Source organism: Olea europaea, chromosome 10, assembly GCF_002742605.1.
Source record: "Olea europaea var. sylvestris chromosome 10, O_europaea_v1, whole genome shotgun sequence".
Taxonomy (NCBI): Eukaryota; Viridiplantae; Streptophyta; class Magnoliopsida; order Lamiales; family Oleaceae; genus Olea; species Olea europaea.
Genome location: NC_036246.1, coordinates 37,530,889 through 37,545,088, shown reverse-complemented (window position 1 = coordinate 37,545,088; position 14,200 = coordinate 37,530,889). Strand labels below are relative to the sequence as shown.

The window sequence follows — 14,200 nt, the reverse complement described above, 5'->3', positions numbered from 1 at the left end:
ATGGTGTTACCGTGTTTGTGGGCCTCCGCTGCATTCATTAGTAACCTTATTTGGGCCTTTATCCTGAATTTCCCAATTGGGTTTCATTATTTGGGTTATTTCATTCCTTGGGCGGCTGCACTTTTAGTGTGTCAACAAGTACCCCCCAATATGGAAGAATTAATACCAATTATTAATCTTTGACATATTTTCTTTGTGTTTCCCAACAACATTTGAAATTTTCAAGAATTTCAGTCATTATTTCCTTCCATAGCCTGAAAAAGTGCGACGCTACAAACCTTTATAAACCCCAAAGACACGCCATTTCGTTGTACCAGTAACTCACGTATCATTATTTTGCGCTTCTTTCTCACCGTACCACTGTTCATCTTCTTGCTTCTCTGCTACGTTTCTTGAGCAAACCTTAACAAAACTGTATTTCGTTCCCAATAGCCGTTCCACAAACCCAATCTGACGACTCTTTTAGCTTCGATGATTTCCAGAAAATCCTCACTCGGCCATATGTAAATCCGAACTTTCTTGCACCAGCCAATGCTGAACTTAATGAGTTCTATCTGGGTCTTTCATTCACCAATGCCGAAGCCGTCGAACAAGTGGCGGTGGGCTAGCTTTTTCCTTGTACTCAAGGCCCTCCATTCTTGAACTCTTTGCCGCTGAGGCCTATTCGCGAAAAAGGTATTCGCACTTGGCTTAAATCTGATGTTGTTTTCCATAGATGGCATGCTCGCCTCGTGGGTCATGGTCCTACCAAGGCAATTTTTTATCGTGCTAAGATTTCTGATTTATTAAAAATCTCTTTTCAACCCCCAATTTTTGACCCAACACTTTTTCCTATTGCTTTAAGTTTTTGGTCTTCTGAATATAATACTTTTGTTTTCCCTCTTGGTCTCATGTCAATCACTTTAAGGGATGTTGGGGCCCTGAAAAATCTTTCACCTTTGGGTGACACCATTTTCTATGGTATTTTGATTTCTGATGTTGCTCCAAAATTTGACAAAAAACTCACCAAGTCCTATTCAAGCTTGCAAAGTTGCCATAATCACTCAAGCGCTGAGCCTTTCCACGTTGAGCGTGTGGCCTTTCTTCAGATATGGCTTTGCAAATATATTCTGTATGTGCCCAGTTTGAAGCCTTCTATGAGCTATTTACCCATAGCGCACGAATTGACGCGTGGTAGGCCTTTGAATTTGTGTTCTTTCTTTTTGGCTGCCCTCTATAGAGGCATGGCTTCTCTTCAATTTCAATTGAAAAATGGTGCATCTCCCACTGGCAGTGGGCCTCTTTGGTTTGCTCAACTGTGGTTGAGAGCTTATTTTCCATCACTTGGTGCTCTATCTATGTCCCTTCGTTCTGCTAGCTGCTATTAGCTAGCCATTGACCCATTGAGCCCTGTAAATATGTCCAAAAGGGACATTTTTTCATTCTTTTATACTTTAAATTCAATTCCTTCTTTCTTTCCCATTCCTGCTCATTTAACTCCAGATTATGTGCAACCTCCATCCACCCTAGACAGTGCGAGCGCCTCTCTACTCGTTTGGGTTCAGTTTTTGACTGGGAGGGAGTTGTTCCATAATATTTTAACTGGAACCAATACCAAAGCTGGGGTTGAAATATATGCTCCCCAATTTTTTTGGTCGCCAACTTGGTTTTGGCCAAACTTGGCCTGTTCCCCCTTGTTATTCAAAAAATTTGATAGACCGCTTTCATACCATTAATAAGGTAGAGGCACAAGTTATAGATGCTCGCAATATTCTTTTGACGAGTAACTTTTCATTAGCCCCCTTCAATCCTAGCTGTGCCGTTCACCCCTTTTTTGAACAACTCTGGCCATCAGTGAAGTACAGATTGTTTGCAATTGATGCCAATCGTGCTTTCCATTCACTGGATCAGTCAAACATTCCTTCCACTTCTTCTATTTTGGTCACCCCTTTATCCATTAGGAATCCTTCCTCCCCCGCTCGTGCTAAACAATCTATTCGTCCATCTACTTCTCTACCTGCCAAACCTACTACAGCTAAGAGCGCCCCAACCCGCAAATGGCCAGCTTCAGCATCTCCCATTTTGGATGATGATGATGATACTCCTCTCATCGTCAGGAGAAAGGTAATCGAATTGAATTGTGTTTACTCACAAGCATACATTTCTATGTGCTAATGTTTTCTTGAATTTCTCAGAAAAGTTCAGCCTCTCCTTTGAAGCCTTTGGTGTTGGCAGCTCCTACTCCATCATCCTCTGTTGGAGCTACTTCATCCAAACCAGCTGATGAAGGGACTACGCTTAAAGAGAAACCTTCAGTCCCGGAACCTTCATCACAATCAATGGACGAGCCACCTTCTTCTCAGGGCGCCGACCCCCCAAACGTCGAACCAGAAGGCAATACATTTTTTATGTTTTACTTTTGCTTGTGCTATTGGTTTCTGATTTGTTGCTTCTTTAATCATACAGAGGCTCCCATGGGTCTGCCCGTTGTGGCAGAGTCTTCTCGTCCAGACAAGGGGAAGTCTCCCCTGGTGGTGGGGCCACAGGTGGTGGAGCCAACTGGTGATATGCCACCCCCCAAGATTGCTGATGAGGTAACCTTTTGCTTCACTTTCATTTTCACTTTGTTTATTGTAGTGAAAACCTTCAATATTGGCATTTTTTTTTGCAGGATGCTGATGAGATTGTGCGTTCCATCCAGGACTTGTTCACTTCCTGGGGGCAAGTCAAGATGTCTCGCCCTACTTCAACCGATCGTCCTTCTGCTTCTTCAGAGGAAGACATGAAGTTCCTCAAGCAGTCGATATTTGAGTATATATCTTTTATGGATATGGACATCGGTCAGGCTAGTGCTTCCAAATATAAGGATAAACTTGAGCGTTTGAGTGCGAAGTTGGCGCAAGCACTGACACCTCCGTCGCTCAACATTTCTGCTGATTTTAAAGCGACGTTGAAAGTTGTCCACTCTGACATCCTCTCTTTGCTGGCCAAAAATGTTGGACTGAAGGCTAAGAGTACTCAATATCTTTGTGCTGCCTCTGAAAGAGAGTCTTTGCTTCAGGAGATCAACAAAGCTGAGGACGAATTGAAAGAAATCTCTTCCGAAGTTATGATTGAAGACTCTTTGATGACCAGTTCGGCTGCACAGATGAAGGAGCTTCAAGCAAGGATGAATGACTGCAAGGTGAGAATGACTGCTAAAAAGCGTAATGCTTCCCAAGGAATTGAGCGAACCAAGTCTTTGGTCGAGCAGTACAAGAAGCTAGAGGTTGATGATGATTATGTAGCTGAATTGAATGTCACTTCTTCTCAGCAAAGCGAGAATTGGGGAAGACTTAGGGAAAGAATTCGTTCGACCTGGGGTGAATTGTAATTAATACATCTAATGCCTTAACTTTTCTTTTTGTAACTTCGTATTAACTTTCCTCTTGTAACCTCGTACTGATAGCCATTACCAATTTTGGATGTAACAGCAGTCATTGTCATTAATGAACAACTAATTTGTCTTCTTGTGTATTTATTGATGTTTGTCCTTAATCGTCAACCCTCCAAGCATTTAACTGCTTTATGATAAGATTCATGTACATTCTCTTTTGGTATTTCTATCTCTTTTCCCAAGACTTTGGGCCCTTTGACTCCAATTACTAGGCATGAATGTGATTGTTTATATTCTATCTCTTCACCTTCACGCCCCTATAAATGCACGTATATTTTGCACTTTTCATTTTCATTTCCATTCTTTTTCTCAAAAACTAATTTGCTGCCATCATTTGGCATTTCTACGATCGATCTAGAATTTTCGTCTTCCATAGAAATTGATCATTTGATCCACCCATTTTGCCACCTATTTTGATGTCACTTTTGGTATGGGAGATATAGGAAATATTCTTTGCCCAGCAAAGTTCTTCCTATCATCTCCATATTCTTTACAAGGAGTTCAATGATGGAAGACAATTTTTGAGGATGCCTGTCAAGCCACCTTGCTTGCTGAGAGTGCTTCTCAGTCTCCTTGTCCGTTATTGCAGCAATGCATTTAGGCAGGCGAGGTGAGGGTGCTTCTCTTCCCTTCTGCTTGCTGAGAGTGCTTCTCAGCCTCTCTGCTTGCCTTTGCAGCAGTGCGATCAGGATGGCAATCAAGGCCAGTTCACCCTCTTACTCGGTGATCGACCGGGAGATTTGTTCGCTCTTAATTGTAGCTTATAGAGCATTTAGTATTTTGTATCTTGCAACTTTGTAATGAATGTTTGATAATAACGGAATTTATTTGAACGTATTTCGCTCTGACCCTTTTTTATCTACAATCGTTCAACACGATTTGATTACGCTTTTATTTGTTCACTTTCTCATAAGGAAAGAACATATTTTTTTAAATATTTGCCATTAATGAACCTCATGCGCTTGGTGCCATCTAAATCTTCCAAATGATAGGCTCCATTAAGCAACACACTATTTACTTTATATGGTCCTTCCCAATTGGGCGACCACTTGCCATACTTTGGATCTTTGCTATCCAAAGGGAGTGTTGTTTTCCAAACCAATTCGCCCAAGCTGAACGACTTGGCTATAACTTTTTTATTATAAAACTTAGCCATTCTTCGTTTTTGAACTTGCAATCTATCTAGGATGTCCAACTTTAATTCGTCCAACTCCAATAAGTTTTGAACTAGTGATTCGGTATACTCATCACCACTTAACTTATGTTGCAAACACACTCTGATCGATTGCATGTTGATTTTCATAGGTAAAACGGCCTCCTGTCTATAAGTAAGTTGGAAATGAGTAATTTTGGTACTTGACCGAGGCGATGTCCTATAAGCCCATAAGGACTTGCTAAGACATTCGTGCCAATTTCTGGCATTTTCATCTATCATTTTTCTTGTGATATTTTTTTAGAATCTTATTAGAAGATTCTGCTTGTCCGTTGGATTGAGCGTAATATGGTGTGGAGTTTACTAATTTAACTCCAAACTCGCTCAAGAATTCATTCACTTGATCTCTATTTAGAGAAGTTCCGTAATCTACCATCAAAGTTTGTGGAATTCTAAATCTATAAATAATATGATCACGGATAAATTCTATAACATTCTTTTGGGTGATCTCCTTTAAAGGTATCGCTTCTACCCACTTAGTGAAATAATCAGTTGCAACTACAACAAAGGTATGTTGCTTGGATGATGGGGAATAAATCTTCCCTATTAGCTCTATCGCCCAACCCTTAAACGACCAAGGTTTGATAATAGGTGCCATCTCTCGTGCTGGCGCCCTTTGTATTGGACCATGCTTTTGGCATGCTAGACAACTCCTTGCATACTGAACGCATGATTCTCCCATCTTTGGCCAAAAATATTCATTCCTAATAATTAACTATCTCATCCTTTGGCCAACTTGATGAGCTCCACATATCCCTTCGTGCACTTCAACCATGATCGTCCTGGCTTCTTGCAAACTTACACATTTTAGCAATATACCATCAGAGCATTTCTTAAACAACTCTTTATCTATCAGTGTATAGTTTAGCAAACACAACTTCATTTTTTTACTATTTCCTATATTAGGTTCTTTAAGGAACCTTTTAATCTCTGTCCTCCAATCTATTGCATCTCCATCTTGTATGCAATGAATTTCAATCGTTTTCGCCCTTCTTTGGACCACGGGCAATATTGTTCCATACTCATAAGTAGACTTCCAATTTAAAACCTTCGAGTACCCTGAGGCCATCTGGTCGAATTCTTCCAACAACTCTTGGGCGATTTCATATAGACTTATAATGGAATCACTTTGGCAATTAAAATCACCAATCAATTGGTGAATGACCAATTGAGAATCGCCTCTAACGATCACATTCTTTACTTCCATATCTATCATTAATTCTAGGTCCACGATTAAGGCTTCATATTCGGCTTGATTGTTGGTGCACATCCTATCCAAAGTGAATGCGAACTTGTAGCAAATCCCTAAAGGACTTATCAATGCTACTCCTACTCCTGCACCTTTAGAGTTTTTGACCCATCGAAATACAAAACCCAAGGTTTTACTTCGAATGAATTGATTTCTAATTTAATTTCTTCAGGCATGTCAAGGCATGGATGATCGGCCAGAAAATTAGCTAAAGCCAGATTCTTGATTGCCTTTTGGGGTATGTATTGTATTTTGAGTTATGATAATGCTAAGGTCCAAAGGCCAACCCTTTGGTGTAAAATAGGGCGAGAGAACATATACTTAACCAAATTTACTTTGGAAATCAAATAAACGATTACGGGCAGTAAATAAGTCCTTAATTTTGTACATGTGAAATACAATGCAAGACATAATTTTTCAATGGCAGAGTAATTACATTCATATTTTGTTAACCGTCTACTCAAGTAGTAAATCGTCCTTTCTTCACCAAATTGGTTTTCTTGCGCGACCATTCCAGCTATTGATTCTTTTTCAGCCGATACATACACTTTCATTGCCCGTCCTTGGATTGGTGACACCAACACTGGTGAACTTGATAAATATGTCTTTAGGCTTTCGAAAGCCTTTTGATGCTCTTCTTTCCAGATGAATTCGTCCTGATTTTTCAACTTTAAAAGCGACGAAAAAGCTTTAGTTCGCCCTGCACAGTTAGAAATAAAGCGTTTTAAAAAGTTTAATTGGCCTAGAAATCTTTGCAATTCTTTTTTGTTGTTAGGTGGTTTGGCCTCTGAAATGGCCTTCGCTTTATTTTTATCAAATTCAATCCCCCTTTTATATACTAAGAAATCAAGGAAGTTTCCTGTATTAACACCAAATGCACATTTCAAAGGATTCAATTTTAGTTTATATTACTTCATTCGTTCAAATGAACATCTCAATTGTTCAAAATGGTCTTCTTCTTTAATGGATTTGACCACTATATCATCTACGTACATCTCAACAAACTTGTCTATCATATCATGAAAAATCAGGTTCATTGCCCTTTGATAAGTTGCTCCTACATTTTTCAAGCAGAAAGGCATAACTACACATTCAAAACATCCTAGAAACCCAAGGCATCTAAAGGCAGTTTTGTGTATATCTTCCTCAGCTATATAAATTTGATTGTATCCTGAATACCCATCCATGAAGGAATACATTACGTGTCCGGCAGTTGAGTCTACTAAAGAGTCTACTGTGGGCATTGGATATTCATCTTTAGGTGTGGCTATGTTTAAATTCCTAAAATCTATACACACCCTTAATTTACCATTCTTTTTTAGCACTGGCACGATATTGGACAACCAATTCACATATCTGGCTGTTCTAATAAAGCTTGCTTTTAATAATCGCTCTATTTCTTTCTTAATCTCAGGAAGTACGTTGGGAGCAAAACGCCTAGGAGATTGCTTATGAGGCTTAAAATTTAGCTTGGTTGGCAACCTATGTTCCACTAAATCTCTATCTAAACCAGGCATATGTTCATTTTCCCACGAAAAATAATCTTCATATTCCTTTAATAAAGCGATTAATTTATCACTAACCTCTTGATAGAGCATTTGGCTGATGAATATTGGGCGAACTTCTCCTTCATTGCTAATATTCACTTTAATCAAAGGGTCTTGTACTTGAGCGTATCCAGGCTTGGCGATCCTCATCACTTCATCGTTCAATTCCCTTGTAGGCACTTCTTCTTCTAAACAATTCACCTTGTTGATTTCTCAACCAATACTTTGTTCCAACTCGAACACTGCCAATTTGTCTCTCAATGCTTTCAAGGCTGCTTCTTCTTTCATCTTGTCCTTGCATTCTTTATTGAAAGCCATTAATTTGGCTTTGAAGGCCTGAATATCGGCCATTTGCCTTTGTTGCTTACAACTCATTTAAAACTCCTTGATTGCTCTTTTGCCAATTACTGGCTCTTCTAGGGCCACTATGTTTGGCCTCATCTGACTGAACATTTTAGTGAGTGCATCCACCGAAAACAGCTCTTCACTCTGTGCGACAATTTGAGTTTCTTCTCCATCTTGGACTACTCTGATAGGTCCATAATTTCCTTCGTACATGAACCTTTCTACTGAGTTTGATTCTGCGACAAAAGGTCTATGATCGACCTGCACCACTTCTGCTTCGCCTTTGTCATTCCAAAAAACTAGGCATTGATGGAGCGATGAGGGTATACAGCGACTTTCGTGTATCCAATCCCTTCCTAATAACACATTGTAACTAGTAGGACCATCTATTGCAAAGAAGACTGTGGTCCTAATAGTTGTCCCTATAGTTATGTCCAATGGCATAACCCCTTTAGCTGAAATTGCTCCTCCATTGAAACTCGTAAAGACGACTTTTGTTGGGATCATATCGTTTTGTCTTTGCAAATTTCCTCATCATCCCAAATGGAATGGTGTTTATAGATGCTCCATTGTCGACAAGCACTTTTGCCACAGGTATGCCGTTGACTAGAGTTTTAACGTACAATGGCCTCAAGTGTTTAGTTAACTTCATGGCTGGCTACTTAAAATAACCTTTTCGGCAGCATCTATTTCCACTTCCTGCTTGTCCTCTGTCGAATTATCCTTTTGTGATAAGTCAACGTGCAGCATGTCGTACTGAGCTTCTGTTTCCTTTTTACTGTTTTCTAATGCTTCTTCTTTAGTTACCCAACCTGTGGGAGGAGGCATTATTCTTGGAGGCAATCCATACTTTTCAGAGCGAGGCGCTCTTTTTTTCCTTTTGGGCGTCCCGTACAGCACGTAATAATCGAAAGAACGCCCAGACGGCTCCCCGAACAAGTCCACTTCATGAACTACCTCTCGATGTAGTTGCTTCAACAGAGTATTGTATGATACTCCTGTTTTTCTTCTTTCTGCTTCCAAATCAATTTCCTCTTTGATATCTGTCATACCATCATCTCCTTCATCATCGTAGGCCCCTCTAGAAGTTTGGCCTTCTTCATATTCCAGCACGCATACTTCTTCTTCGTTATCCTTCATATCTTCTTCTTCTTTCTCTTTATTCTTGAACTCATTGGCTAACAAATAGTTATTATCCATGACATGAGGTAACGTACCGAACTGAATAGTAAGGGACTGATCTGGATCTTCTCCATATCTTCTGTCTCGCTCAAACTTCAACCTCCCAGAAGAAGTCTCTGGCAATTCTTTCATCGATTCACCCGTACCAGTCTCTTCACTGTCTTTGAAAATATTTTGATTGGCCACCTCGAGTAGCTTAAGCGCCTTAGGGCGTGGCATTCCTTGTTGTTGCCTCATCATTCGTCCATAGTTCTATTGAAACCACTTTCGTTGGGTTCTAGTCATCTCGTTGAAGGGTATCGCCCTTCCTGCATTATACTAGAACGAATGACATACATTTGGTTGGCGAGGCTGTGGCCTGAATGTTCTTCCATTATTCACTGGCCTGAACTGCCTTTCAAAAAGTGGTCCTCTATAGAACAATGTCCCTCGCCCTCTACCAGGCTGAGCGTTTGGAAAAAAACTAGAACGATGGTGATGCTGCCATATCCCGAGTTTCTCTGTATTCCCACTCACTTCTATTTTACATCTTGTACATAGGACATCTTCACCCTCTTTGGGCTCCTTCCCTTTGATACGTTCAAAGACACTGGGATGTGGTCCAAGGTCTTCTTCTCCATCATCTATAACCAACTTTAATTTTGGTAACTTGTTTTTGAAACCTGTCGTCACCATATTCACCCCAAGTGGCTGCGAAAAAGGGTTTTCATCTACGGCCATCTTTCTCTTATCCTCAAACGTAATTCGTCCGAATTCAATGGCATCCTGTAACACATGGCAAAAAACAAACAGTTATTAGACACTTGTGACCATGCATTATGCCACTTACAATATTTTTTACCCTTAACTTGTTCAGGGCTTGACAATTTATGTTTATCGCTCAGCTTTATCTGCTTATCCTTATATAGTTTATCAAATATAAGGTCAGCTTTGGTTACATCTAACGAAAATGTTCTAGCCTTTTTGTTTTCATCTTTTATAGGCTCATCTTTGCTCGATGGTCTAGGGTTAGCCATTATAGGACAAGTATACGTGTCTCCTTTGATTAATTCGGCCAAATACATTTCAGTTTGATTGTAATACTCGTCATTAATGGTATGAACATCAAAATTTGAGTCTCTATAATAAGTCCCCTTGCTAGAATTTTTCATTTGCTCTTCTTCTCTTATTAATCGTTCATACCTAATCACGTTAACGCTCAATTGGAAAAGATCAGAAAATTCCTTGTCTTGGAACTTCTTTTTCAAATCAAAGTTTAGACAACCTTGAGCAATGTTGACAAACTCCTTTTTGGGCAAAGGTACAAAACATTTACTTCTTGCTGTCTTGAACCTTTGAAGGAAACTTTCTGCCCATTGGTTTGGCATTTGACGTAGATTCGCCAAATCGGTCAAAATAACTTCGGACTCAGTCTTTTAAAACTGAGCGTGGAACAATTGCTCCAATTGTTGCCATATTTGAACAGAGTTCGCTGGCAAATTGATGAACCAGGAAAAAGTTACTCCTGTTAATGAACTAGGGAATAGCCTTATTTTATGGTAATTAGTTACGTCACCACTTTGCAGTGTGAATCGCCCTATGTGTTATAGAGTAGACACCTCTCCTAAACCGATAAATAGTGAGAATTCTGGCACTTTATACCCTCTAGGCCATGGATATGCTTGGTCTACCCAATCAGGGTATGACTTTATATAAGTCGGCCTAATGACAGGATGTACCCCAAAAGCCATATGATCCTGTACTATTTCCATAATTTGATTCCTCAACATGACGTTGGGGTCATATGGAATTCCTACAGGCTGGTTGACCGGTTGATTTGCTTGATGCCTGATATTTGGTCCTTGGTTGGCAACAAAGTTGCCATGATTTGGGCCATTGTTACCATTAGCCTGAATATTTACCCCATCATTAATACGTGGGGCATTCTGTCCATTATTTAGGACATTGTCTCTTATGTTTAAGTTACCCCCCAAGTTAGATGTACCATTGTCACCATTCTGATTTGGCATTACACCATTCCCTGGTTTGAAGTAGAGGGACCAAAAGGTGATTCTACCCTTTGATTTGGACTTAGGACTGGGGGATTATGTCCCACAATTGTCATAGTTTGGAAGTGATTTGCAAGAGGCACAACTGGCTGACAAATTTGGCCTACTAACTTATTCATTATTTCATTCAAAGTATTCAGTTGTTTGGCCATGTTATCATAGTGTGCATTCCCATTCTGAGTAAGTCTTTCCATATTATGAATATTTCGTAGATTTACCTGTTCAACGACATCCTGTGTGAGTTCTCCAAGTAATGCACGCATAGTTTGAGGACTCAACTCTGTCATTGGTTCGTAACGACTATGACTGCTCTGATTCTGTCCATCTGTTCGTGGAGAGCTATGTTGCTCCTCATATCGCTCGATCACAGACTGGACTCCTCCCTAACTTGCTTCCTTATCAGATTTCTGAGTCATATTGTTTCACCTTTTGTATCTCCAACACCAAACACCAAGGTCCCACTGGGCGTGCCAAATTGTTTCGCACGGGTAGTCGCTAACAATTAAAAAGGGATCAGACGATTGTGTAAGGAACAAACCTCTTGAGACAAAGTCTCAAAAATGGGTGTTTTATTGGCGATGACTTTACAATTCGAACTAAACAGAATGCCTCCAAGAGGCGCAAGCCCACGAGTACTGAAAAGAAATGTTTAAGTCTAAACTAAGAAATTGAAATTACATATTCTCTGTTTGAGAGTGTTTGATTCGGGTTTTTTGCTCTATGTCTTCTCTTCCTTTTATATTCTCTTAATGATTTCTTCGTGATCAATCGCTTAGAAACTGCTTGATGATTTTATAATTACCCACTTCCTTTATGGTGGCTATCGTGTCGTGGAACTGTCATCTCTAACTATTGCCACTACTCTTTGTCGTTCAACCGTCTTCAACTGAACTTCTTGAATTGCAGAACGTGATAAGGTTACTTGATAACTTCACTTCGGGATAACCATAACATCTTATATTTGCTAAGATCCTGGGCGATTCGAAGGTTTGAGCAAGAACAGGGTCATAGCTATGGGCGAATGTAAGGCACTTCATTCGCTCAAATCTTGGACGTCTTGCAAGCTTGGGCGATGGTGTTACCATGTTCGTGGGCCTCCACTGCATTCATTAGTAACCATATTTGGGCCTTTATCCTGAATTTTCCAGTTGAGCTTCATTCTTTGGGTTATTTGATTTGGGGATTCCCTAATTGGACTTCATTCCTTGGGCTATTCGATTTGGACTGCACTTTTAGTGTGTCAATAGATAGATTCGTAAATTTATGTTCAGTCTACTGTATAAATGCTGTTACTTTTCAATGAAAATCTGCAAATTAACTATCAGAATATTAGTAAAGAGAAATGGATTCAAACTCAGTTTTTCCAAGGATTTCTCTACTTGTGTTTTTGTTCATCTGTGCTGCTTATAATGCTGTTAATGCAGTTAACGTTTTCAATATCAGAGATAACAATGGAATTCCAGATGGAAAAACCGATAATAGTCAGGTATATATCTTCATCTTTATGTATTCAAATATTGTTGTAGCATTTGATGGCCATTACGTACGTACGTATGGTGCAGGCCTTGTTAAGTACGTGGGAAAAAGCGTGTAAAGTCGATGGGGGTACGGTTTTAGTCCCGTCTGGTATATACTATGTGAAATCTGCACTGCTTCAAGGTCCATGCATTGGCCAAACAATTTTCAGTGTAATGGGAACTCTAATGGCTTCTGCTTCTCCACTGACCCAAGAAAGTTGGATCGAATTTAATCAAGTAGATGGCTTGTCGATTACTGGAAACGGCGTTTTTGATGGTCAAGGATCTTCGACTTGGGCTCATAATGGCAATCACAATGCTAAGGCTTCTTCTACTTGTACTGCTGTAAGTTATTTCTCCAATAACGTATAATAGTTTTGATACAATAATGGGCTCGGTGATAGGGTTAAAAAATAGAGAAACATACGACGCAATATTATTTGACAGTTAAGAAAAAACCCATACAGGTGTTGCCAATGCAACATTTATAGAAGCCTATGTTTTTAAACCCTGGTTGAGTAGCATTATTGAACGTGTAAATGTATGAAAACGGTAACCGCATCATCTCATTTTTATACGTGTTTTCACAGTCCTTGAAATTAAAATTTGTCAGGAATTCATCGATCGAAGGGATAACTTCGAAGAATAGCGAGATGTTCCATCTCCATGTGAACAACTGTGACGGCATAGTGATTAGCCACATGTCGATATTGGCTCCGAAAGAAAGTCCCAATACCGATGGAATCCACGTCAGCTCGTCGAATAACGTACGTGTCAGCAACGTGAACATTGCCACTGGAGATGACTGCATATCATTGGGCCCTGGAACTACAAACATCGACATTTCTGGCATTACATGTGGACCTGGCCATGGTATTAGCATTGGAAGCTTGGGAAAATACCCTGATGAGAAAGACGTTGATGGCATTACTGTACCAAATTGCACTCTAAGCAACACTCTAAATGGAGTGAGGATCAAAACATGGGCACCGTCTCCGCCAAGCATAGTTTCCAATGTTACATTTCAGGACATTCTTTTGAAAAACGCTGATAATCCCGTCATCATCGATCAACAATATTGTCCCAGCAATTCTTGTAGCCATCAGGTACGTCTTTCTTGTGCGTTCAAATAATTCGATTTACATACGAATCTTACGAGTTACGAGTAACGAGCCATGTTTTGTGGTATATAGGGAGATTCGAGAGTTCAAATCAAAGACGTGAAGTTCGTAAACATACACGGGAGTTCATCCATTCCTGATGCAGTAAACGTCGTGTGTAGCAAAAGTATGCCGTGCCAAGGAATCGAGTTTTCGGGCCTTAACATTATTATGAATGGCAATGGGCAACCAACAACAGCTACATGCTCTAATGTCAATGCAGACTTTCTAGGAAATACTGTTCCTACACATTGTTCTTAAAACATTTTTAGTTGATTTTAACACCTATTAGATGATTTAGTTTAGTTTCCTATATTGTAATCTTATTAGAGATTTCAGAATAAGACTGATTTAGTTGAAAAATACTTCTCTCTGTATTTATGCTCATAATTTAAAATCCAATTGCATCAAAAGTTCTCAAATATGAATTAAGCCAAACGAACATAGGCTTTGACAAAATGGGTGACATAGTATTCACAACCGAGGTGTGGGTCCCATGAATAAAATAATCCCGACCTCCCCCA

At 39.8% G+C, this 14,200-nt stretch overlaps 2 protein-coding genes across 2 annotated transcripts; both read left to right on the top strand.

Annotated features, from left to right (window-relative positions):
- The first annotated feature begins 12,341 nt into the window (after positions 1–12,341).
- On the top strand, positions 12,342–12,888 carry LOC111400618 (polygalacturonase-like). Its single transcript, XM_023028019.1, has 2 exons — positions 12,342–12,485; positions 12,562–12,888. The coding sequence occupies exons 1-2, from the start codon at positions 12,342–12,344 to the stop codon at positions 12,886–12,888; spliced, it is 471 nt and encodes a 156-aa protein (XP_022883787.1).
- Positions 12,889–13,217: 329 nt separating this feature from the next.
- Positions 13,218–13,937, top strand: LOC111400617 (exopolygalacturonase-like). Its single transcript, XM_023028018.1, has 2 exons — positions 13,218–13,622; positions 13,710–13,937. Exons 1-2 carry the CDS (start codon positions 13,218–13,220, stop codon positions 13,935–13,937), a joined length of 633 nt encoding a protein of 210 aa, XP_022883786.1.
- Positions 13,938–14,200: the final 263 nt, after the last annotated feature.

Bases quoted from the DNA above. Each gene is read 5' to 3' on its own strand.
- LOC111400618 (XM_023028019.1), top strand. From the start codon at position 12,342: ATGGATTCAAACTCAGTTTTTCCAAGGATTTCTCTACTTGTGTTTTTG. The intron at 12,486-12,561 runs GTATATATCTTC...CGTATGGTGCAG, and splicing joins GAAAAACCGATAATAGTCAG to GCCTTGTTAAGTACGTGGGA.
- LOC111400617 (XM_023028018.1), top strand. From the start codon at position 13,218: ATGTCGATATTGGCTCCGAAAGAAAGTCCCAATACCGATGGAATCCAC. The intron at 13,623-13,709 runs GTACGTCTTTCT...TGTGGTATATAG, and splicing joins GCAATTCTTGTAGCCATCAG to GGAGATTCGAGAGTTCAAAT.